Below are 27,235 nucleotides of genomic sequence, written 5' to 3'. Positions count from 1 at the left end.
GGGTTTCAAAAGTAAGGGGTACAGATCTGATTTAGCCTTTAATTTCATGCCTGTGCAGACCTCTACAGTGAGTTGCCCATTTATTGGGTACATCTAGCTTGTACCAACACTCACTGGCTACTCCTGTCATGTAAGTGCACAGTTGCTGACTGCAGCACATTTTGTAAGCAGTGGTCATATGGTGGCCCTTTCCACTTATGGGTGGTGTAGAGAGTGAGTGGCAGAAAGAAAACATATACAATACTTTGAAAAGGTCTTACTAACCACCTAAGAATGCACCTAAGCACATACTTTAAAGCCATTTACCTTGGCAGTAAGTGTGTTTTTACTTGTAACACCATATATTTTTAAGTAATAAAGTACGAGTAATAAAGAACCAAAAAATATTTATTGTCAAAAAGTAGTTGATAAATCTTGTAAGCTAGTTAGAAGACCGATGTTTAGTGCCGATTTCTCATGGCATTATTGATTTGCCAAACCATGTTTTCAGCAACTGAATTTCACATATTTTTTTCAGTATTTAGTATGACCAGCATTTACCTACATTTCCAGAAAAATCTGCAGCGACATTTTTCCAAACCTTCAAAATTCAGTCTTAGTAGTTGGTTGTATTTTCTCATTTTCTCATTCTCACGATCTAAATAATCCCAAGCACATTCAGTGATGGTGAAGTTCGGACTCTGAAGCAAGAGTGGAGCTTGATTTTCTCCTCTCTCTCAAAGAGGAAAGCTTTAAGTACTGCTTATCTGATGGTGACAGATTGGTGGTCTAGCAGGTCTTGCACGGTTGGAAGACTCATTTTCTCTATATCTTTCTCTACCCTATACTTCAGTTAAGGAAATTTCTGTTTTTTCACTTGTTTTTCACATTTTCCTTTGACTGTCTCCTTTCATTGCATGTGGATTATATTATATCTAATCTCCTCAGAAGTATCTCCTGAAAAAATCTATCAATTGTACTTAATGGCTGTTTTGACTATAAGTTAAGTAAAAGAAGAGGGGTCTTTTCTTTCACACAGTACTATAAATTGTGCACAACAGCAAGTTTTTGTAAATCTACAAAGTGCACCTATATGGTAGGTATAAAATGACCTGATAAAATGGCCAATGAGTGTGGATTCAAAGTACGTGTGGCTAATAAACTGTGTAAGGTCATCATTTCCATAAGGGATTTTACAGTAGTAGAGTTGTGTAAGGCTTGGCGAAGGCTTTGTGTTTTCTCTCGGTGTTACAGAGCTTGTGTTGGGCACAGGGAGTGAGTGCGCTGACAGTAGCTGAGGGGGAGAGTGCTGTGTGTGATGCTGGTGGACTGGGTGAGAATGTTCCAGACTTAACTGAGTTTCTTATCTTCCCCTCCAGGTACGACCTCGACTCAAAGAGCGAAAACCTGTCCAAACATGTAAGTGAGTGATGGTGGCTTATAAATCGCAAGAGTTCGTGTGTATATATATATACAGTGTGCTCCACAAATATTGGCAAATATTTGGCCCAAAAATCTAACCTTTATTTAAGGTATAAGGAAAACAAAATCTTGTCATGAAATAATTATTTTTCTTAAATCTATGTGTGCCACAATTGTTGGAACCACTAGAAATTCTTAAGAGTAAAATCTAACTGAAGCATATTCCCATTTATATTTTATGTTTTAAGTTCGCCCGAGTTATTAGGAACACTTAAATGGTCAGCAATGACTTTCTGTTTCACTAGGGAATATATATGAGATAAAACAGCAGTGATGTGCAACAAAAGGTTGTTGAGCTGCACAAATCAGGAAGTGGCTACATGAAAATAGCTGAATAGTTGAACATTTCCAGTATCAGAGCAATAGTTAAGAAGCTTAAACCAACTGGACATGTTAAGAATCTGCTGGGAGAAGGATGTATATCTGTACTGACCCCACACACAGTGAGGAGGATGGTTTGAGTGGACAAAGAATCTGCAAGGATCACAGATGGGAAATTGCAGAAATTAGTTCGGTCTTCGGGTCAGAATGTCTGCCAATCCACAATATAACCACCTATATAACCACAAGTTGTTTGGGGGGTTGCCAGAAGAAACCTCTGCTGTCAAGGATCAACACACTCACCAATACAGAAAATCTGAGGGATAAGCTGAAGAGGAGAGTCCACAGCGTGGACCTCAGAATCTGAGAGGAATGGTCTCAGATCACTTGCCCTGTGTTCTCAAGTCTCAGTAAGCATTTTAGGAGAAGACTCAGAGCTGTTATCTTTGCAAAGGGAGGCTGCACAAAGTATTAAATGAAGGGGTGTAAACAATTGCACACGCAGATTTGAGAAAAATATTTATTTTCTAATCAGATTTAGTTTTGTTTTTTTCAGTCATTGTACTTCAAATAAAGGTTGGATATCGATATGCAAGGATATGCAATTTTTGCTCATGGCTATTTGTGGAGAGCATATATATATATATATATATCAGTGCAATATCTGTATGAGTGAGTGAGAGATTGTGTGTTCATTTGTCAATGACAAAGACTGTGCAGTCATTGGCTGTAAATGAAATGTGCAGAAGATCCCTTCACTTGATAGGGTCACAAATAGAGGTCACATAATATCTCCGAATGCACCTAAAAATGATCAAGAAAGATTTCCTTTTTCATCATCTCCTCATTTGTCACTGACAAGAAGAAAACAGCTCTTTTTTGTCATGCGATGCTTTGGCTTAAGGTGCTATAGGACAAAACAAACACAGACTGTTAACAGACCCTTGGCAACTGAGGGATGTAGGCTGCTTCTGCCTGAGTGTGATTGCCATTATCTGACAGAACGTCACTCAACCTCATCAAGTCTTTTGGTAAACAGCACACTTGTGTTACATTGTATGATAAGTGAAGAGCAGGACTTGGTAATCTAACTGCTGCTTCTGTAGCCATGTGATTGACAAACAGAATCATAAACATGTCTTTCTCATCTTTGCTATGCACTGTGGGAAGTTTAGTTCTTATGGTCAGTTTAGTTCTCTGCACTAGAGGTTGGATATAGAAACCAAACCCTGTATTATGACTTACGCCCTGTATATTCCTGATTATACAGTCATTATACAATCAAGCGATCTGATCACAAGTAAACATAGAGAAGTATAGCCGTTTACACGTGGCATTTCCCTGTGACCACTTACGATCAGATTTTGTGACTAGAGGAAGTGTATCACAGGATAGTCTGTCACTGTGTTTGTTTTCAGACAACAAATTGCTTTGAGTCTATGTCCTTGTTTGTGTACATGTATGGGCTGCACAAACAGCCACATGGACAGCTAACGTAACTTATAAACAAATGGGGAAGAAGACGAAGAAAAAACTACACACCTCTCCTCTCTGCTATGATGACACAACTGATTAAGGTGGATCATTCGATGTTTTCAGGGACACATCAGGATGTTTTAGTGTTCACACTACAAATGTTGTGTGGCTGTTTTACGTCCCTGACCACCTCTGAAGGTGGTTTGAGTGATCAGATCACACAGCATCTCCAAGACACCTTGGACCATGTTCACACCTGCACTTAAGGCCAGGTGTGAACAGGGGCTTAAACTGACTACTAGTGATTACAAAGTCCAGGACTGGAAATTGGATTCAAGGTATGGAGCTGAATACCACTCAAGGTTTGGAGCTGAAGATCATTCATATTCTTTTATTTTCATTTTCATATCATGGTTTATTTGGCAGTGTAATGGCAGTTTTTTGCTGTGCGATTTTCATCATGATGAAAAAATCGTGACGGTCTCACACAAAAAAAATTACAAATCGTGAAAGAATTCTTTAGCCATGGCTTAAAATCGCTGTTTTTAAACATATAATATGATGTGTTCCTTAAGCAGCCGATTTAGTACTCCTGCAACCAAAGACAGCCTATGAGAGCTATAGCAGTGTCAAAAATTTTGATCTATGTGTCTGCTGCTATGACGCACATCTAAAAACAAGCAGTAGGGAACGGCATAGAATAGTGTTTGTGTGTGTGTCAGTGTGCGAGAGAGCGAGAGTGAAGGTGATAAATGAAGGTAAAAACTTATTCAGAACTTATATATTAGCTGGCATACTTCAGACTGACCCAGACCTCAGTTCACATATAGAGTCACCTGCCTTGAAATGGCTTAGCCAACTGTGTAATGTACAGAAGAGATAGCCACCTGACCTTAAAGGGGAATTTTTCAAAATTTCTGAATAATTCAGTCCTTGAAATGTAAACAGCATCATTCAGAGTGGTTTGACCTGAAAAGGCTCATTGTAGAGAAACTTACAGACTCTAATTTCTTTACAGTGGTGTTGATAGGAACCAGGGGTCCCAATGTCTACAACACAAATGTAGCCATTTTATTAACTATTCAAAACCACCAGTGAACCTACACATGTCTTCTGAGTTTTTATATGGAATGTTGGTGATGGTAAAATAGTACAAAATCTGACAAAATAAGTTTTCTTTGGGTACTATTTTACCTTTTGATGCCCTGCATGTATCTCTCCGCCATGGATAGATAAAATAAAAAAAAGGAATAAAATACATTTTAAGCTGAAACTTTATCACAAAACTATCATAAAACAATGTGTCAGACATCAGAGAACATATATTTAACCATATCAGTAAACTCTTCAGACGTCTGGTTCCTGTCACCACCACTGTGAACAGTTCTGACACAATAAGTTTCTCTAGAACAGAGCATTTCACACCAAACCACTCTGACTTTGACTACATTTCAAGCATTTAATTATGAAGAATTTTTGAAAAATCTGTGGAGTTCCCCTTTAAGCTCACTTTAGAGAATGGGCATTCCAGGTTCCCCTGTTTTCCCCTGCAATGATCTGCTCAAAACTCTCCTTCTTCATCAATTTCTTGCATTGTTGATCTGTTGCTAGAAAATCTTTATTGTATAATCTGAACTGCAGCATGACTGATATCTCACAGTCTGCCATGGAATATGGCCAAGATTTTAATTGCAACACCTCATATAGTGTGACATGCAGTTGGCAGTTGTGGTGTTGTTTTCTCTGCCATTACTTCTTTTAAGAACTAACCAGCTGTCACTAGTGGTTTAACCCAGGGGTCCACAACTCTAGTCCTGGAGGGCTGGTGTCCAGCACAGTTGATTTATCTGCTTAAACACACCTGATTAAACTCATCTGTTAACTGCCAGGTTTAGTGGGTGTGTTTGAGCAGAGAAACCTCCAAACTGTGCTGGATGCCGGCCCTCCAGGACCACAGTTTAACCCCTGACTTAAATCCCAGACTTATTACATACTAAGGCTTATTATTCAGTAACTACACGGACATCAATGCAAACTAGTTGAGCTCTTATGTTCTTAGGTTATATATTTGTATAATAAAACTTTGGGTCTGCTGGTGGAGTTTAAGGAGTTAATCAGAACACAGATTTGCAGCTGGCTATAAGGTTTATGCTGTCACTGCCCACTATGTGCTGTGGACATGAAACATGATTTACAAGCAGGTAGATAAGCCTCTTTGTCCTGATTGGTTGAATGTTGGTGGTCCACATCATTGTTTTTTCCTTCTTTTCATAGAGCTTGCCGCAACCACAGATTTTTTGGGGGGTGTGGGGGGGTTATATTTGTAATAATAGATATATGCTGCAGCCAGAATATGAGATTAATTTCAACAAAAATTCCAAAAGCCACTCTGACTTAAAAAAATCACTAACCCTACCTTAAATCAAAGACATCGTCAACAAGTGGAGAGGTTGAGGCTGCTGGCATTTTAATGTAAGACGTGCTGTGTACTGTGGTGGGTTGGTGAACAGATTAAAATATAACTGCTGACAGATTAGCCGTCCTATTCATTTTAGTAGCTGTCTGCTTACAGCACAAAAAACAGAGTGGTAGTACATCTTGGCACCAAGGCTATTACAAGCTGATGTCAAACCTTTGTTGCTTTGTACATTTGAACTGACCAGTGGCATGGCCTGTAAATGCTAGCCACTGAGTGCAATAGTGTATGGGACTGGCAGCCCCTGAATGTACAAGCTTGGATAAACCTTAAAAATGCCTTTGAATTGTTTGCTCAGTTTCTGTTTCTGAGACTAGCAGACAGAGCCTGAAATCAGCCCTGTTTCCTGGGAGAAGCAAATGATTAGCTGGAAATTAGGATGAAGGAATTTAGGAAAAACTGTTGATCCTGTCATGAGATTGGTTGTAGGAGCATGGAATAAACATTCTTTAAACAGATCCAACCCTGGGGAGCACAAATCTAGCTGGTCTGTGGACTGAGAACTTCTGACAAATTGTTTTTCTGAGCTGTTGGGTGACCAGATCAGCCATGACATCCTTCTCTGGAGACTTCGCATGTATCACACACACACACACACACACACACACACACACACACACAAACACACATATTCTAATGTGTATTCCTGTGCAAACTCTTGTAATGCTGACATGTAATATATACAATAGAAAAACATCTATGATATTATATTTGCCTTTGTGTGTGTCCTACCTTTAAAACTATTTACTTATTTATTTTTGGTTACTAAGGTTAAGGTGACTTAGGTTACTGAGGTTAGGTGTATATATATATATATATATGTATATATATATATATGTATATATATATATATATATATATATATTTTTTTTTTGGTGTGTGTGTGTGTATGAAGTCGGAGACCACCCTTTATTTATTCAAAACAGCCAATAAGCAGTAAGTATTAGGTAGAACATAATCCACTTACATAAATAAGGAGAAAACCAAAGTAAAATATTTGTAAACAGGAGTTTCCAAAACTAGAGTCTAAAAAATGATGAAAAGATGTAGAGAAACTGGGACTCCTAACAACCGGGAGCCCCAAATCTGTCCCCATCAGATAAACAGTACTTAAAGCTTTCATCTTTGAGAGAGAGCAGAAAATCAAGCCCCACTCTTACCCCAGATCTTTCTGTCCATCCGTCCACTGTGAGAAGACAACTCAGCACTAAGTCTGAAAGGATGTGTAGCTGTCAAGAAGCCGTTACAGAGAATAGAGAAAAAAAGTAGAAAATGTGCAAATCAAACAAAGAAGCTGCTGGTGTTCAGTCCAGACCTCAGCATCACTGAATGTGTTTGGAATTATTTGGATCATGAGAAGCAGAGTGGACGCAAAAAATACTGAAAATTCTGATATTATGTTTAGTTGTTGAGGCTTGAGGCTTCAGCAGTGACTGAAAATGGCCGTTTTGATTGGAAAATAAATGATGATCTCTGACTTTTGCACAGTACTGTATATATACATGACAATGTCTTGACTTTGTTAAAAAAATGTATATGTGTTTATGTTTTTAGGACTTCTTGGGCCAGATGTACTGTACTCTGGGAGAGGTGGTTGGTTCTCCAGGTAGTCGTATGGAGAGACCCCTCATGTGAGTAAGGCTGTTGAGTTTTTTCCACCACTGTAATTCCTTCTCTACTCTAAAAGCAATGAGCCAATACTAGTCTAACAGTGTTTTGCACATCAATTTTGATAACAAATGAATGTCCTAATTCCAGTTTGTATGTTTACATGTTCATGCATGAAGTGATGCATTGGAGTGTACGTACATATTCTGTATGCCTGAGTGTGTGTGTGTGTGTGGGTGTGTGTGTTCCTAAGGCACTGTGTGTCTATATACATGAATGAATTATGGTTTAGTGTACAGTGGCACATTGGGCACTGCTACATGATGATGTAACAGTGTGCCTCTCCCAGAACATTATATAACTGGGAAGGCTTCATTCAGCAGCACCTAGAATACTCTTTGAACACATAGATTCATTCATTCTGCAAAGCCTTAACATGTTAATTTATTAATAGTCACTCAGTCATTCTGCTCTGTCAGAATCACCTGTTCATTCACTCAGTCAAACCTGAATGCACACCAGCACTGTGGATCATTATAGAAATATGGATCATTCTACCGAATTGGTTCAAAATCAGAGTATATAAAATGCTATTTTTCATTAAAACACGAAAAAGTTTACTTAATTGCAGAAAATATGTGTTTCTCTAGTGACAGCTATTAATGTTCCACACTGATTTTCAGACTCTGAGACACATTTTCTTCATAACAATGAGATCTAATTGCTCACCATATGGCCAGACAGGGATGCAGTCTCACTTCCTGCTCTAAAATGCAAAGGTGTGGCTAAAATAAGGCTCCACCTATGGACTCTTTGTGTTATGGTAGTGACATGAAAACATGGGATAGCAAGTTTTTATTTAAAAATTCAAATCATGATAATTCTCAGTCTTTCAACTTTCAAAAATGTCTTTTGATAAACAACATTGAAAAAAAATGACAAAAATGTCTAAATATTATTTTCACAGGTTCAAATGTAGAGTTTGGGACAGTCATGTTACAACAAAAAGTACTCTATAAATGATGCCTTTGTATCTGTTTAACTTATCAAAATATTAAATGCCTTGTATTTAAATAGATCACAACATAATCCTTGTAAATATCTAAGGTCTAAATACTTAATTGTTCTTTTTAGTTATATTTTAATCTGTGAGACCTCGTTTGAACTAAGTCAGTAGAATGGTCCATATATGATTCATTCATTCATTCATTCACTAAGATATACATTGGCCCAATCCCATTTCACCCCTGGTCCCTACCACTTAGGCCTCTACTTTGAGAGTTCTTGTCTAGGGGTAGGGTGTCCTGATTTTTGTTGAGATAGAGGGGTAGGGCGTGTGTTACGGAGGTTTTTATAGAGACACACTCCAAATAGAGTGTTATGAGAAAAAAAAACAGTAAGATGGCTGCACGAGCAACCAAAAAAAAACACTAATGTGAGAGTATTTTCTCAGTTAAAAATTTTGATAACCATTGTATCTTAGTTTAATGTCGTTTCAATGTATTTTGGTCTTTTTCTTCATAATAAGCATAAAAAATCGACAATAGTATGCTAATGCCTCGCTAGCTAGCTAGCTAAATGTCTTGTTCCACCTTAAACAGTCCAGCAATACTGTCGCCTGAAGTGCCAGAATGTAACTGCTGCACCATTTAAGGTGTAACGGGAACATTAGAATGAGAAGCTGGTGAAAAGCCGACTTCAGCTTCATATCACTGAAGAATTAGCAGTGGGCGATAATAAATAATTATCGCATTCCCGTTTTTGAAGGCATATGATTCCCTAAATGTAGAGGTTGCTGAACTTTACCCTCCTCTGCTATCACTGCAGGCTTGCAGGGCTGCCTACAGAGCAGCGCTATTAGCCTGTTAATGAAGTAATGTTCTTCTTTATTTGAGAGTTGTCCCATTTCGTAGGGTAAGATTCAACCACTGCCCCTTGTAACTCAGTACCAAAGGGCAAGGGTAAAAATAAGAAATGGGATTGGGCCTTACTCATATGATACTTAACCATACATGATCTGAACATATTGGTTCACAAGTCCAGCTGATAAGCACTTTTTCATTTAACATATTTTGAATATTCACCATTCATTCAACCTAAAAATATTCTTACAAACTACACAGACTATTTAAAATAAAGGTGCAATAAGGGTTCTTTGGTGCAACATCATAGCAGAACCACTTTTGGTTCCCTAGAAAACCTTTCAGTAGATACTGAGGTAAACCTTTTAAAGTTTAAAGAACCTCCATGTAATGTAAAGGTTCTATACATTTTGTTATAGAGCCCATACATTATGTGAAGGTCTTTAAACTTTAAAAACGTTCTTCACTCTCACACATCTCATTTACAGAAATGGCTCTTTAAAGAACCATATGTTGAAAGGTTCTTTAGAGAAATAAAAGTGGTTCTTCTTTGGTGTCGCTCCAAAGAACCCCTTTGGCACTTCGTTTTTCAGTATGTACTGCAGTTGGTGTGGTGTGCCCCTTTAACTGTATGTTTGATATTAAGGTAAACCACATCGGCCTTGACTGCTCAGTAATTCTGCATCACAACCACTAAAGTCAAGAGGAGTCAACACTGCTTTCCTCTGCTCTCTTTCCCCCTTCTCTCTCTCTCCCTCCCTCTCTCTCTTTCTCTCTCTCTCTCTCCCTTTCTCTCCTTCTCAAGAGGGCTGAATGCTGTACGTGTGTTGTGAGTTAATTTAGAAGAGTGCCTCTCTCCCTGCACCAAAGGGGCTTGTGCACATTCAAACCAGATTAAAGGACTTGCTTCAATTATCCATCGATTTCTGTCTACATCCATTTCATCACCCATATGACATTACACAGAGCTACTTAGCGAAATTAAAAACAACCACTCAAGGCACAGCATAACTAAGGCATCAGTTTGTCTCTTGGTGTATGGTCTTCATGATCCTTTCATCATTCTATTCAGCTGAGGTTTTGTCACCAGTCTCTCAAGTATTCAGCCTGTGGTCAGCAATAGAGCACAGTATTGACCAAGTATTACATTGTGTTCTACATTTGAGTAGAACAGTGTAAGTGATGGTTTCTTGGGAAAGAACATGATGTCTGTGTTATTAATGCTTCTCAAGACATTTTGATTCCACTCCATGTTGGAGTGTTACTAGAATACTTACTGGTACACTGAAATGTTTTATAGGGGCATTCCTGGTAAAAACTGTGGAACCATCATCGTAAAAGCAGAAGAACTTGGAAATTGCAGAGTGAGTTATCCCTCTTTTCATTTACTTTGTGTTTGTTGTCTTTCTTCTTCTTCTTCTACTTCTTCTTCTTCTTCTTCTTCTTTATCTTCTCATTCCCCTCTGGCTCTTCCTCCTCCCCTGCTTTTCCTTCTCTTTCTACCTCTCCACCTCCACCTTCTTCTTCTTCTTCTTCTTCTACATCTTCTTTTGCTCCTCCTCCTCCCCCATCCTTTTAATCCTCATTCTACTTCTCCCCTCCACCTCATTCTTCTTCTTCTTCTTCTACTTCTTTGTCTCCACTTTCTGCTACTCCATCTACTCATCCTCTTCCTTCGTCTTCTTCTTCTTTATCTACTTTATCTACTTTTTCATCTTCTTTCTGTTCTTAGTTCTCTTCACAACTGTAATGTACTGGTCTGTGCCTCTGTGGTTTCTATAAAACAGTTTCCTGTTGAATAATGAATGCACAACATGCTTGAATGCACACAAACACACTCACACACATGCTGAGAGAGGCAGGGCCTAGGGACACTCTACAGCTGTTTATGTTCTTTATGTTAGGAGTCAGTATTGCTGCAGTTTTGTGGAAACAAACTGGACAAGAAGGATTTCTTTGGCAAGTCCGACCCTTTCCTCATCTTTTATCGCAGCAATGAAGATGGAACGTGAGTTTCAACAACTATTTTTTCACGAGCTCCTCCAACAGTCTTAACATGCAGTGATTAATCTGAATGATCTTCTCCAGCTTTGTCTGGGTTAGAATTGGGATAGACGAAGTGTTAATCTTTGATGTTCAGCCCTACAGAAAAGTTTGTGAGTTACTCTTCTGTCTGAAATTGAACAGATACACCATTTGCCATAAGACTGAAGTGGTAAAGAACACTCTGGACCCTGTGTGGCAGGCCTTCAAAATCCCAGTCAGAGCCCTGTGCAACGGAGACTATGACAGGTGAGTTCACTATTCTAAAAGCTAACCCATATTTACTGCAAAACACATGCTCTTTCATGGTCAAGAATACATTTTGGTATAAATAGCTATTGATGTTAGATAGTGATTCTGTAAATGCCCTTAGAGAACTTATAGCCTTACAATTTGAATTATTATTATCAGTTTAAATACATTTGATTTACATTAAATAATGATTTAAATGTAATTACCCCATTGCATAATTTACTACACAATTATATATATTCATATTTTTTTACAGAGCAATAAAGATTGAAGTGTATGACTGGGACAGGGATGGAGGGTAAGGAGATTAAGAATTTTTTTTCTCATAATACAACATTTCAATGAAAATGCACATGCTCTAATATGCATAATCAAAGATGAAACGATAATATGCTAATGTGCTTATTTCCATAGGCATGACTACATTGGAGAGTTCAAGACTAGCTATAGGGAGCTGTCTAAAGGCCAATCTCAGTTCAATGTGTGGGAGGTGAGTCACATTCTTTAATGTCTACAGAGACTCTCATATGTACCGTGAGGGGCACACACACATTTGTCTACACTCACTGGCCTCTTTATTAGATGTAGCTTCATTGTATTTACACTCATGGTCCTTTTTATCAAGTCAGCTTATCATAGAGGTGCATTTTGTAGTTCTACAGTTGCAGACCATAGTCTGTTTCTCAGTATAATTTGTTAGCCCTCTTTTACCCTGTTCATCAATGGTCAGGACCTCTACAGGACCACCACAGAGCAGGTATTACATGAGTGGTGGCACTGCAGCCAGACTGGCATGGTGTGTGTTGCACTGGTATGAGTGGATCAGACACAGCAGTGTTGCTAGAGTAGGACCTGATAAAATGGACAGTGGGTGTAAATACAAGGTAAATACAAGTATATAGGTGAAAAGCCTCCAGTAAACCCATGTACCATATAAGCCCACTTGCATTTTATTGATAAAGATGTTAATGTACTTAAAAAAGCTACTAGGCATATTAGTTTTGAGCCATTTCTTTGTTTATCTTAAGATACTTGTGTGGTTTAGATGTGTTACTTCTAAGGCTGAAAGATTAATTATTTTATGTAACATTTGCAGCTTGAAAGAGTGCATTTTTTTCAAATCACAAGACCTTAAATTTTATTTATAGCCTACAGTATTACAATGTCTTACAAATATTTATAGCCCACATTATTACAATGTCTTAAAAAAATATTTATAACCTACATTATTACAATGTCTTAAAAATAGGGAAAATTGAGAAATTTAAGCCAATAACATGGAACTTGTGAACACCCTGTAGATGAATTAGACCAATCAGAAGCACCCATATGCAGTGACATCACAACCAAAACTAACAGGCAGTTGGCACACTATTCAGCATCCAAGTCTAAAGCAAGAAAAAATGGAAATGCTTGAGTTCAAGGCCAAAGAAATAGGCCTGGATGCTAATTTATGTAATATAATCACAATTTAAATCACAGTTACAGTGTTGGACAGAAAAATCGCTATTCAATATTTTTTACATATCATTCAGCCCTGGTTACTTCCAATTTCAAAAGAGAGCTTCTCTGAGTTAACAGCTAAACAGCAAATGACCAATAAGCAGTCTAGACAGTTTGGGCTCCTACTGAAAAAGAAACATTCAAAAACTCATCATAGTGGTCTGTAAACATTCCAGTATGTTTATTAAATCATTATATGTAAGATTTCATTCCAAAAAGCATTATAGACCACTTATTATGATTTTTTTATAATTTATATTGTTGGAAGTGCCTTTACACATCCAAGAATTGTCAATTGTATATTATTATTAATACCACATTTATTACAGAAATAAATATGAGTTTCCCATTACATGTCAGCAGTTATTCTTATCAAGAACTCCTTATATACAATATTATCATAAAATATCTGTTTTGTGTTTTTTAAATGGAACACTGTCATAGTTCCAGTGTCCAGTGTTTTAACTGGAACACTGTCATAGCCTAACCTTGTTAATTACTTCAACTTTAAAATGTAAATGTATGTTTCTTTTTTTTATAACTTAGGCAATCAATGAAATTTTTTTTTTATTTTTATGTGTAATTAGAAAATCCTGCTTGACTCTGTGGGCCTCAATAAGCGCACTGACTCATTTCTATGGTATGTGTTTGTAGAGTTTGAATGATACTAGTCATTGATGGATAGCCGAATAGTTGGAATAGCCCAAACTTTAATGCATAAAATGTTGAATATTTTTTATAAATAATAATTCCCAGTTTAAATCTTTTTAATTAATATTTAATTAATATTTAAAATAATAATTTTTACTGAAATAAAACAATGCCTGGGTTTATTAGGAATGCAAGCAGGCTTAAATGGTATAAGGGGCCTTTCTAAGCCCTTTCCAGATTTTTCTTCTTTTCTTTTCTTCCATTATATTTTAAATAAATCATATAAAACTTGATAATGCTAAAAGAGAGATCTTTCACTTCTCTATATGATGCTAAAAACAAAAAAAAAATCCATGTGAAAATTATGTTTACTTTGGAGGGCTTATTAGGGGCTTTTCCCCTATATATAAACACAGACTTTACTTTACTGCTGTAACTTTTCTCTCTGGCTTTCCATATCAGTCTCACACACACACACACACACACACACACAGACATACAGACAGGCACAGAGGGAGAGAGAAAGCACACCATCCTTGGTTTAGATGCACATGAGTGTTTGATTCTGAAAAATGGCTCACATTGGCTTGGAATAAGAAATGGTACTTGCCTGTGGGTAAACATGACGTCCACCCTGGGCTGCTTTTTTATCCATGTGTTTAAAACTTGGCTAAAAATCAAATCTACATTAAGTTTGCTTCTTTGGTTTTACACTATGACACTAATGTAGCTAACAAGTAATGGAATGCTACCAGTTAGCACTGTACAAACCACGAGCTTAGATCATCACACACTTGCCTCAAAATGTGTCAAGCTGTTTAAGCTGCACTATGTAAGATGTTTTTGTTAAAACTAAAAGAATTAGCGTTACTGCTTCTGGAGGAATAAAACATACAAAAAATATGGTTTGCATGCGCTGTTGCAAGTCACCCTGTAAAGCCTGAAATAATAATTTAAAAATCATTGGCATTGGGTTGGATTTGATGGGAGTTTTTCAAACATGTCATATGACTTTGAAGAAAAGTATGATCATGCTGATGAAGATATGATGACAATAGTAAATAACTCACATCCTCTGAAGACACATACTTCACCAAATTTTAACTGAGTTCTGTTTGAATTCTCTTTTGAACCTACTCACAATCATCAGATTCGTCCTCTTCTCTTCCAGAGAAGAGATCTGAAGCACAACTGATGTTACAAAATGAAGAGTTCATTTGCAAAAAATAATTAACACCATCCTTTATAAAATGAGCTGGCTGAATGAGCTGAGTTGTTCTTAATGCATAGTGCATTCTGAACGCTAAACCCTGAGCCATTTGACATTCAGCCTTAGGATTTTAAGAGGTTTAAAAATGAAGATAATTTTTTTGCAAATGAACTCTTCAAATATTCTTCTGCATGTTGTGTGCAATTACACATTTACACAATTACACAAAATTCAGCATTAAATAATCTTAAACAGACTTGCTTATGTGGTTTCTGACACTGCGTGACATACTTCTATAAAATGTTGCATGGTTGAAAACATTTGCTTCAGCTAGCCTGTAGCCTATAATCTGTGCATTTGTCTGTTTTTATTGTTTTTTATATCTTCATAAGCAATGCATACACCATCAGAAACTACATAAGCAAGCTGAGATTACTTAACAGCACAATAATGCTTGAGACAAGATTCAGCACATGTATTTTACACAATATTAATCATTACTTGATAGCTACATTAGCCTGTAGCTCTAGTGCAAAACTAAAGAAAATTGTATAAATTTGACTTTTAGCTGAACTCCTGCTTTAGGGGTCATTGTGGCTGATAGACTGATAACAATTTACCATACTGTTGTTTTGGTCGCCAGAGGAAAAAATCTTTCTTTGTTTCTCGCTTTCATTCTGTCCTATTCTCTCTTCCACCTTATCACTTGTCGTGACTGATTGCCTCCTTGTGGCACCTCAGCTGTTGTTTCAGAATTCTTTATGAGCACCGTCTGGCTAGACCATAAATCTGTTTCACCCACAGACGATAAGCTCCCAGTGCATGCGCTAGTCTGCTGAATACTTCAGGGTCAAGGGCACTTTGTGCCACAAGGACAAACCGTTGGTCTCTCAGTGACCCGTCAATCTGTGGGAGGAGATTTATCCAATATTGCTTTTAACGATTTATGCCAGCCATCAGCTTTTGCAGCATCTGCTCATTGCTTTTCAATTTCGTGTCACCACGTTCATGCTCCCTAGCCTTTATTAGTTTGAGTCAGATGACAAATTCTTGTTCTGCTCAATAAATCCCTGTGGAGTGAACAGCAGGTGTTTCTCTTCAGGTACTAAACATGAAGAAAAAGAAGAAGAAGAAGAAATACCTCAATTCAGGAACTGTGAGTACATTCTCAAAATGTGCTTACACTTTATTCTTTCAAAGAAGAGTGAAAGGTTGAGGATGAAGGCAGAACGCACGCATGTTCTAACAAATGTCATTATTGGTAAGACTTCTTATTGAAGGTCCTACATTATATCTTCATAAGCAATGCACAAAGCCTTCATAAGCTGTGTATTAACATTCATAAATGATCATGTAGCTCTCCTCTGATATGTCACTCTTTGTCCCAGTGAGTGACATCGTCACAGCAGTTATGAATATTTATATAATGTTTATGATGCAAGTATGCATTGCTTATTGAAAGTGTAATGGTGTCTTTGAGGGCTGTAAATAGGAAGTGTTACCAAACTTTCATCTCAACAGGTGACACTGCTGTCGTGCCTCATAGACGTTGAAGTCACCTTTTTGGACTATATCAAAGGAGGGTGAGCATGAGAAACGTCAGGCGTCATCGTGTGCAAATTACAAACTTTGAGTGTATGTCTGTGTGTGTGTGCATGCAGTCGTATCGTTCAGAGACCATCCTTCATTTAATTCATTTCTACTCAAAAGAGGCATGAAATACAAGATGTTAATTTTCAGCATGGTAAAAAAAAAGAATATTTAAAATACAATTACACAGAAACCTCAATAACTAAATATATTGCCGTAATAACTAATATAATTCAGTATTTGTTGTGTCCTCTCTTTATCTTTAGTACAGTTGCTGTTATTTTTCAAGAGACTTTCATTTTTTCAAAGAAATCTGCAGGGATATTTTTTACACCTCCAAATTTCAGTCATAGAAGTTGGTTGCATTTTCTGCTTCTCACAATCCAAATAATTCCAAGCACATTCAGTGATGTTGAGGTCTGGACTCTGGGGTGGTCAGCCCATTGTTCTGAGAATATCAGCAGATTCTTTGCTTGATTTGCAAGTTTTCTCTTTTTTTGTCTTTTTTCTCTGTAACAGCTTCTTGGCAGCTACATATTTTTCAGACCCGTAGCATTGAGTTCTCAAAGTAGAAGAATGGACAGAAACACCTGTGGATTTTTTCACATCTGAAGCATGAGTTGAAGCAACTTGATTTTATCCTCTCTCTCAAAGACAAAAGCTTTAAGTGCTGTTTATCTGAAGGTGAAAATTTTGGTGGTCCACCAGGTCTTACATGGCTGTTAGCAGACCCATTTTTTCTGTACTGTTTTTTCATTTTGCGAACTCCGGTTTTGGGAACGCTTGTTTTCTTCCTTTTGCAAGTGGATTAATGAATTGTAATCTCCCCAGAAATATTTCCTCAAAAAATAAATAACCTTTACTTAATTTTGACTGGATATTAAACAAACGAAAGATGGTCTCTGACTTTTGCACAGTCCTGTATGTATGTGTATTACATAGTGGATTTCTGTCTGTTTGATTATGGCTAACCAGAGTGCTTTACCCAATAATTGTCCATTACATTCAGCCAGCAATGACTATTGTTCTACAGTGGAGGCTTTAGTATGCATGGAAAATGCCCTGCCCCCCTCTCTTCCTTACCTTGTCCACTCACTGACAAGGGGCCACGCTACATTAGAGACGCAGTAATAACCCCAGCTAAAAATAGCATTGTCTATTCTGAGACCGAGTAACATTCATAACACAAGACCTGCTTCTTAAACAGAAGAACAAACACTAGAAGAATTATATTTGGACGAACATCCATGATGATACTTGGTATTCACAGGGTGAAACACCTCTCTAAATTTAGCACAAATAGAATGCATGAATAATGCATTTTTATATCAGCTCGTAGCAAAAGAAGGAAACGTTTTAAGTTGAAACTCTGTACAGTGCATGTGCATGACCATAAAAGTGAATCCATATGGAATTCATGGAATGGAATTCCTCCCTTTCTTTTTTTCTTTTTTTATTTTGCAAAAAAGGCTATTTTAGTTCTTATTACTCATTTTATGTTAATTAACTGTTATCAAGAACAAAGGTTCTCATACATTCTGTCACTTTGTATTCTTTTGCAGTACTCAGATTAATTTCACGGTGGCAATCGATTTCACAGCATCAAATGGTGAGCTTATCTTCCTGAAAGATTATGCTATAATTAAATGCTTTCATCTGATGATTTTATGTGATGATAAGTCTTTTTGATACACCCCCAATGCGCTGTGTGTAGTTTTGCCATGCTTCCAGACCAGACTGAGACAAACTTTTCCACAACTCAGACGAACTTCAGATGCATAGTATTTGCTATAAACAGAATGCTGATAGCCTATGTGATACAAACAGTTACCCAGGACAAAAAAACAATAGAGATGACATCAAATCAGGCATCTTCTTTAATGCGTCGCCCACATGTAAGATCAGTCATTTGAGTGAGTCAGGGAAACATGAAGCGAGTGCTCATTATCTAAAGTGCAATGGATCATGCTTTTGCTTTGTTTGTGTCCTTTTCTATTTGTGGCCAGGCAACCCTTCACAGCCTACCTCGCTCCACTACATGAACCCGTACCAGCTCAATGCCTATGCCATGGCACTGAGAGCGGTCGGGGAGATCATTCAGGACTACGACAGTGATAAGATGTTTCCTGCGTTGGGATTTGGAGCAAAGCTGCCTCCCGATGGCAGGGTATCACATGAATTTGCCTTGGTGAGTAATCCACTATGGATGGTACCTCTTACAGAAGGCTTAGGCATTTCTGGGGTCTCTAATCACAAAAGAACAAACCCTTAGAGATTTTTATTAGTAATAGTCATTTTTAAAGCACATTTAAAGTAACTGATGTTGTACCAAAGAGCCTTACACAGAAGTAGTCATAAAAGAATAAAAAGAAAAGGACAGGCATGTTAAAAAAAGAAAGCAAAATAGACAAAATAAAAAAAAAACAGACACAGAACAAAGTAGAACATCTTCATCTGTCTCCAAAAGCTATATAATACAAATACTTTTTAAGCTTTGACTTAAAGGGCAATAAGGTACATCTGATCTCAATAGACTGTTCCAAAGCCTAAGAGCTGCCACTGAGATAGCCCAATTATTCTTTAGCTTTTTCTTTTTCCCTTGGAGGTACTGATCAGAGGACCTCAGCTCTCTCAATGGTGTGTGAAACTGAATGAAGTCTAATATGTGGTTGAGAGTCAGCCCATTAACTGCCTTCAAACCCAAAAATAACAACTTAAACTGAATTCGTAATTGAATTGGAAGCCAATGAAGAGATAAAATTGGTGCAATACCATCATGCTTCTTTGTGCTAGCGAGTTATCGAGCTGCAGAATTTTGGACTAGTTCTAGTTGTGCTAACAGGGTGTGACCGACACCTAAAAGCAATCAGTTATAGTAGTCCGTGAAGATGAGATGAACGCATGAGTCATCTTTTCCAGCTCACTGACAGATAAAAAGGGATTTTGTCTTATGGATATTTCTGAGTTAAAAAACAGCTGTTTTTGACCACTGTGAAGCTCAAACCTGAGGTCTGAATCAAAGGTCACTCCTAACTTTTTCACCTGAAGTTTAACATAAGACACCAGGTGGCATAGTTTGTTAAGGTAATTACTGGTAAGATCAGGAGAGCAGAACAGATTAACTTCTGCCTTACTTTTAAGTTTTACTTTTATTTAACTTTTTAGGTTCTTCACCATCTAGTCTGTGATATCCAAGAGAAAATTGTTCAACCTTTTTAATGCAGAGCCATCACTGTAAGATAGATGATGATAAAACATGATATTGTATTTCCAAAAAATGATGGCATAGTGGTAATATGTATGTGGAAAATAAGATCGGACCTAAAATGGATCCCTGAGGGACTCCATACGAGGAGAGGTGGGGTCAAGAACAGGTCCTCAGAATTCATAGATGTTTTTCACTAAATGTTCACTAAGAATTTTTTTTGCTAAAAAACACTGCAAGTTCCATGGAAACTTTTGCCTGTTTCATGCAGACTAAACACTTCAGTTTTTAAGAGTGTATCACTGCCGATAATGAAAGCATGTTTAAACACAGTTGTTCAAAAGTTTGGAATCACTTGTAATACAAATAATTGCTTGATTAATATACAATACTACTTACATGAATTAGATTTAAATATTATAAGCAAGATATTTTAAGTTAATTCATCAATAAATAATTAGTAATGTAATTAAGTAAAATAATGCTTGATTTTATATAAGCAGGAAGGAAGGAGTTTGATGAGAAATGTTTGGAAAAGCAGAGAAATGTAAGTTATATGAAAGCGCTGCGGTCTTTGACATATCTCAAGATGGAGTTTGCACTGGAGAGCATCCAGTCCCCTGCATATACACCGCTCAGCAGATATGGTACTTAATTTCATACAGAGAAGTCTGTACTCGTCCTATAGGTCTTTACCAGATGCTGCACCCTTAGCCTCTTCCCCTGGAGCTAGCTACAGTTTGCTAACATACCTCACCTGAGGGCAGAGAGCTTCACACTGGCTCCATATGCACTCAGCTGAGCATTAAGGGCTTACTTGAGTGAGTAGCTCTGCTGTAAGTATGTCTCATACAAACCAGCAAATGGAAAAGCAGTAAAGGACTCTTCTGAAGCTATCCTGAAAACACACGGGCAGTGCCCAAAATCTTGATGACTGCTTCTTTTTGGGCTTGTTATTGATGTGCATGACTTCTTAATTAATGAGCTTATTCTCTGTACACAAACTTCAGTAGTCTTTTTGTACATTTTCAGTAAAGAAATTCCTGACTTTGTAGGAAAACCATAGAAAACCAGGGCCAACCTACAATATCTTTTTGTTATTTTATTATTCAAAAATCTTTAAAAAAAAAAATATGGCAACATAGTAGTCAAAACAAAACCTGCTGTTGTGCAGAATCTATAGTACTGCGCGAAGGTCAAAGACCCCTCATGATTTATTTAATTTCTAATTAAAAGAGCCATTAAATAAATTTTTCAGGAGATTAGATAGAACTTGAAAAAGCACTAAGAAAGTCTAAGGAAAATAAGTGAAAAAACAGAGGTTTCCAAAACAGGAGTTCAAAACATTATTACAAGGTATAGAGAAAATGAGTCTTCCAACCAGGCAAGACCTGGTAGACCACCAATCTGTTGCCATCAGATAAACAGTATGTATGACAGTCACATCATGTCAGTGTGTAAAAACGTTTGTATGTGTGTATTTAGAATGGGAATCCAGAGAACCCATACTGCAGCGGCATTGAAGGAGTGTTGGAGGCATATTACCGGAGTCTGAAAAGCGTTCGACTCTACGGTCCGACATTTTTCTCACCTGTTATTAATCATGTAGCGAGGTGAGTCACAACACAGGTCACCACAGACACCAGCCACTGATTGCCTTAAGCCAGTAATTGCTCTTCAGTACACACACCAGCACACTCGTACATGGCCTTTGACTGCACCTACCTATGCTGCACACTGATGACTTTTCTCACTAGCTGAGGTGCTGTTAGTGTTTGTGAACAGATATGAGTGTTATATTTTAAATCGACAGACATTGACAGATATAACAAATTGATGTCTTGTTCATCCTTAAGATTCTACTTGTTACTACACTTCCTTTTTGCATAGTTACATAGAGCTATGGTTCTTCCTCCACCGGTTACTGAGATATGTATATTGCTGTGATGTCTTCTGGCTCAGGTATGCATCACTGGTGAAGGATGGCTCAGAGTACTTCATCCTCCTCATCATTTCAGATGGAGTCATCTCTGATATGGCTCAAACCAAGGAGTCCATCGTAAATGTAAGCGTTTGTAAAGAAAGAAAATGTGTCAGCTTCTTGTGGCCAGCGACGTGATATGTTGTGAAATGTGATCAGTTGGTTTGTAAGGTGTAAAAGCTGAAGGCTTAAGTCAACTGCAGCTTTTTGACAGGATTGTCAGCAGTACTGATGCTTTTTCAAATGGAAAATGACAATAACGTCGCTGTAGAAAGCACTAGATGAATATGTTGATTGGAGTTATGTTAGAAATCACTCCTGCTCATAGAAAGTATCTGTGCCTTCAGGGATAACATTTAAAACGACAAAATGAATCATAAGGAATTATAAAAAATAGTAATGGGATATAAATTGCATCCATTTATCTTTCCCTCAAAACATCTGGCAATTAGGGGACTGAAATGTGATTTTCAAAACAAGAATGGCTTCGGCTGAGGAACAGAGAAGGCCTTCAAGCTCTGACACAGAATAAGTCATTTATAATGTGTAGGCATGCCAGAGTCTCATCCAATACTGTTTACATCCCAGAAATGCTCATCATCTAACTCTTATGAGTCTGCTTTGTCTTTTGGGTCATATCATTATGTGGCACAGTTGAGCCCTGCAGTATATCTCTGTGCTTAGTATGCAACAGAAGATACTAAGGTACTAGGCATAAGCGCTAGTTGTGATGGCAGATTTACTAAGAGAGGCGCTGATGGGGGTGGCCAATTCACTGGCTATCTATTAAGAACATTCATGCAACTTCGTCATTAACATATGACTAGAGCAATATAACCATGTGTTTGTATTGCTCATGTGCTTTTTATATAAATGAAAGCCTGTTTTAGCCAGGTAGGAGAAAAGAAAAGACTTTCAGTCCTTCTGTTGCAGGTTTAAACTATGACTTTTTTCAAGATTTTGACTTAGGAATAAAAAATAATAACAATGTCAGAAAAAAAGTCATGACTCTTCAAGAAAGTATGTGATTATTTCAACAAAAAAGAAAGAAAATAAGGCATTATTTCAACATAACATGTCAGACATTTGAGAGCCTTCTGTCAGAGATTATTTTGATTCTCTGTTTTGAGACACGTGTTCATTTTTGGCTGGTTTGTGAGTTGAACTTCAGTTCTGTGTCGAGAGTGTTTGTAAACCATGTAAAATTGTACAATCTCTGTATAATTTCACTGTGTGCATCCAGGTTGTTTGAGAATTGTATGATGTTGAGTGTAACCTTTTAGCAACATGCAGTACAACATTGATCGCAGAGCAAAAAAGTTTCAATATGTGCTTTTACTAATCATTTGGAAAAGAAATCTGTCAAATCATCATCTAGCTTAAACCCGTAAAATATTCCCCAAATAACAATTAAAAGTATTGTTTTTCTAAAATTATTTAGTTTTAGATTTTTTTTATTTCCTTTATTATGTTAAGAATAATGTGACATGCATGACAGGCATTTAGGCATGAAATGTTTTTTTCTCCATCGAAAATAAGTAAAAAAGTGTTTGGAAATTTCTCTTTTCTCTCTGTCTCTGAACAAACAGTGGCAACAATGTTAGCCAATATTTTGTATTAGTCTTGGTAAATTGGAGAAGGTGCTTTAGTATAATAATCTTCTCTCAGTATTTTGCACTTTAAGATGGAAACTCCTATAATACCATGTGCAATGAGACAAAATAGCAAAAAAAGAGCAGTGACCAATCTTTTTATGGGCACTAAAGGACGAGTGCGCCTTGTTAGTAAATCACGACAGCCTGTTTTTAAAGTCAAAATGCAGTTTTTGACAGCACAAAACATTAGTAAATCTGCCCATTAATGTTTTTTTCACAAATGCTATGTTATGCCTGTAATGCTGTGATTGGATTTGTTTTCGGTTTAAAGGCATCCTGTCTTCCAATGTCCATAATAATAGTAGGAGTTGGCTCAGCTGAATTTGATGGTAAGATCATTAGATACCACAGCAGTAATGAGAGTATGTGTGTGTGGGCATGCATGTCTGTGCATGTTTGCCCGTGAATGTGTGCACATATATGTATGTTTATTAAGCCATTTCCACAGAGACTTAGCATGTTCAAAAGCATACAGTCAACAGCAAAGCTGCCTGCTGCTCCGAAGCTCTGAAGCAGGCCAGATTCTCCTCTGAGTCTCCTTCTGCTTTGAACATGCTAAAAGGGTTTTGAAATCCTTGTTTATCCTCCAAATCATCCCTTAGCTTGGCCAATACATATTTCATCTTTCCTTCCTGCTTTCCCTTATGGCCACATAAATCCGTTTTTTTTTTCAGATGTATCCTTATTCAATTTTATTTCAAATTTATTTCACTTTTATCATATTTCAAGTTTATGTTTGCTGTTTACATCTCATCTTATTCTTGCACACTTTTCCTCAACCATAAGTTCAAGCATTTTTCACAAACAAAAAAAGAATAATCTATGCACAATTACTTTTCATTTACTGAGCATATTGAAAAAAAAAACAACAAAATGTGGCACATTTTACATTGTATGCTTTATTTTTTCCAATATGTTAAACTCAGAAAATATATAGATATTGTGCTCTAAAATTAGCAGAAAATGCCATATATGAGTGTGTTCCCTGTTGAGGATGTAATAACTTATTTTCACTTAGAAAATCAACAGAATATGTAATTTGACTGGGGGTGTTCAAACATTTGCATACAACTGAATGCATAATTAAAATCTCTTAGTCTGTGAAGCCGCCAGTCATTCGTTCTGTATTGTCTTACACTCTTAAAAAATAATGGTGCCAAAAAGGTTCTTTCAAGCAATGCCTTAGAAGAGCCTCATTTGGTTCCCTGAAGAATCTTTCAGTAGATCACTTTGTTAAATCAGATGTGTAAGTCTGAAGAACCTTTTAAAAGTTTAAAAGAACCTTGCATAGTGTTCATTGCATAATGTTCAGGTTCTATACAATTAAAGATGCTCCCTAGAACCAATCAAAGATTGTTATAATGTGTTAACTTGCTAGTTTCCAATACTGTTTACATCCAAGAGCTCATTGTCTAACTTATGAGTGTGCTTTGTCTTATGGACTATTTCTAGCCCGGCCATATATTTACATCTCAGATACAGACGTGTGGGCCTCCCTGGTCATTTGACATGTTTCGTTGATTTTCTAAGTGAAAATAAGTTAATAACACATCCTCTATAGACAACACACTTCTGCACATTTTAATACACAATTACTGTTTATTTACTGATTTTAGCATATTGAAAAAATAAAACATAAAATGTGGCCTGTGCAAAAGTTATGGTATATTTTATATTCTGTGTTTTATTTTGTCCAATATGTTAAACTCAGCAAATACATAGATTTTGCAGAAAATGCCATATTTAAGTGTGTTCCCTGTGGAGAATGTACTAACTTTAAAATGTTAAAAATGTTCACTTAAAAATTAACTTAACATGTAATTTGACTGTGGTGTTTAAACTTTTACATACAATTGTGTCTCTTAGACCTAAAATCTCTGTCTGTGAAGTAGCCAGTTGTTTCTTCAGTATTACCTTACACTCTGAAAAATAAAGGTGCCGAAAAAAGGGTTCTTTAGAGTGATGCCATAGAATAACCAGTGTTTGTTCCCTGAAGAACCTTTCAGTGGATGATTCTTTGAAGAACCACTTTTGTAAATGAGGCATGCAAGTCTAAAGAACCTTTTTAAAATGTAGAAGAACCTCCACATAATGTAGGTTCAATTGAATTACATATGCATTTCTAGAACCATACGTCCGAAATGAAAACCATTTATGAACCTTTGTTTCAACAAATAGTCCTGGTAATAGTGCAGTGGTCAGGGTCCCACAGGATGAACACTTCATCAGCTCTTGCTGTTTTATTTGCTCAACAGAAATGATCGAACTGGATGGGGATGAAGTCAGGATCTCATCCAGAGGAAGGTTTGCGGAGAGAGATATTGTACAGGTGAGCTCTAGTGTCGTGTGCTTTTTTGTGCCCCTTAAATGTGTTTGTTGTAGAAAATAATCCCGTTCACATTTTCCCCCTCACCCTCCAGTTTGTTCCTTTCCGAGACTACATTGACCCCAGGGGGAACCACATCCTCAGCATGGCCCGTCTGGCCAAGGACGTCTTGGCTGAAATCCCGGACCAGTTTCTGCACTACATGAGAACCAGAGGCATCAAACCCAACCTTTCTCCTCCTTTTTACTCCTCCAAACCCCTATCAGCACTGGCACTCCCAGCACACCCACTACAGACTCAAATCTAAGTAGGACGTTGTCCTTCTGGTGGTTTACTCTCTTTCTCAGGATCATTTCAGTGGTCCAGTGGGGTCAAACGTTGGACTTTCTACACTCTGCGTCATATAGTAGCTGGGTTTTAGGGAGCTGACTTCTGCTTGAAGTCTGGAGCAGGCAGCTCTCTCCATTGAACTCACAGGTGTTTTGCTGATGATGTTTGATTATGATGAGGTTTTAGGAATCTCCCCGAATGATTAGGGAGTTTCTGACATGCTTGGACCATTGAGTCTGATCCATCTGCATATGTCTCATACCACTCTTTCACTCTTTTCTTTCAGACTACAGGCTGAGCAATGAACAAAATGTTTACAGTTTTCTTGATTTATACAAGCAGATAATTTATACCTCATGCATACTCAAGTTATTAAAGCTGTATGCCGTTTCACACAAATGGGTTGTGGTGGCTTTCTGCAGTGAAGGCACAGTGAGCATGTCTCCGAGAAGCTGTTGAGTAGTTTGTCCTTTTAGTGCATCTTACTGAATATTCTGGACTCTTCCACTCTACTGCCTCAATGCATTTCTGCTGGAGTCTTACAGGGGCTGGAGAGACAAGCCTTATTCTTGGTTACACACAAATCTGTAGCTGCTTTCAGTTCTTTGTGTCATTAGAAACACTGCAGTCTCCATGTGTGCCATACCTGCATCTGCTTTGACACAATAACACCACCTTGAATATTCTTGAAATTCTACTGTAGCTATGGTGGCATTTCATTGCATGCACTTTTAAAGTGAGCTGTGTGTAACACTGAAACGGCAATGAGATTTATGTGTTAGTCTTATGAAATTGAGAGGTTCTTTAGAACAAGAACTTTTGATGGCATGGGCATTGCAGTTTTTGACAAGATCAGAAAGGACTGATGTAGAAATGGAACACTTTAGCTTTCCCCTTTGTATGTTTTCCTTTTTCCCATGAGCACCATACACTTCAAACAAAGCCATTTTTAGCCTTGACACAGATACCATCAGTGGTCCTTAAATACGACAAAAATGTCAATAATTTGCTTTTTTAGATCAGTTGGATGTTTAGTAGATTGACATTAAAAGAATTATAATTACAGTCTGAGATCAGAACTGAGTTATAATAAACTGTACTCTCCTCAATGATAAAACACTTCTGAAGAATGCTGGAAGCTGCCCCAGCAACCCAGCTCAGAAAAAAAGCCCACACAAAGCCATAAAACTCAGGACTTCATTTATTCAACATGACAGGATGTCAGCTTAAAACTTACGCCCACTCATGCTGGCTCACATACTGTATTATCCTTATAAAACATGCA

The 27,235-nt window shown here is 37.3% G+C and overlaps 1 protein-coding gene across 1 annotated transcript; it reads left to right on the top strand.

Annotated features, from left to right (window-relative positions):
- The first annotated feature begins 1,229 nt into the window (after positions 1–1,229).
- Positions 1,230–27,235, top strand: cpne8 (copine VIII). Its single transcript, XM_036575979.1, has 16 exons — positions 1,230–1,398; positions 7,289–7,365; positions 10,505–10,568; positions 11,109–11,212; positions 11,392–11,496; positions 11,756–11,797; positions 11,914–11,989; positions 15,966–16,019; positions 16,385–16,446; positions 18,016–18,062; positions 18,460–18,641; positions 21,144–21,271; positions 21,621–21,723; positions 23,566–23,623; positions 25,550–25,623; positions 25,715–27,235. The coding sequence occupies exons 2-16, from the start codon at positions 7,304–7,306 to the stop codon at positions 25,925–25,927; spliced, it is 1,374 nt and encodes a 457-aa protein (XP_036431872.1). The 5' UTR covers positions 1,230–1,398; positions 7,289–7,303; the 3' UTR covers positions 25,928–27,235.

This window comes from Colossoma macropomum, unplaced genomic scaffold, assembly GCF_904425465.1.
Source record: "Colossoma macropomum unplaced genomic scaffold, Colossoma_macropomum, whole genome shotgun sequence".
NCBI classification, from domain to species: domain Eukaryota; kingdom Metazoa; phylum Chordata; class Actinopteri; order Characiformes; family Serrasalmidae; genus Colossoma; species Colossoma macropomum.
This window is presented reverse-complemented; position numbering and strand designations above follow the sequence as displayed.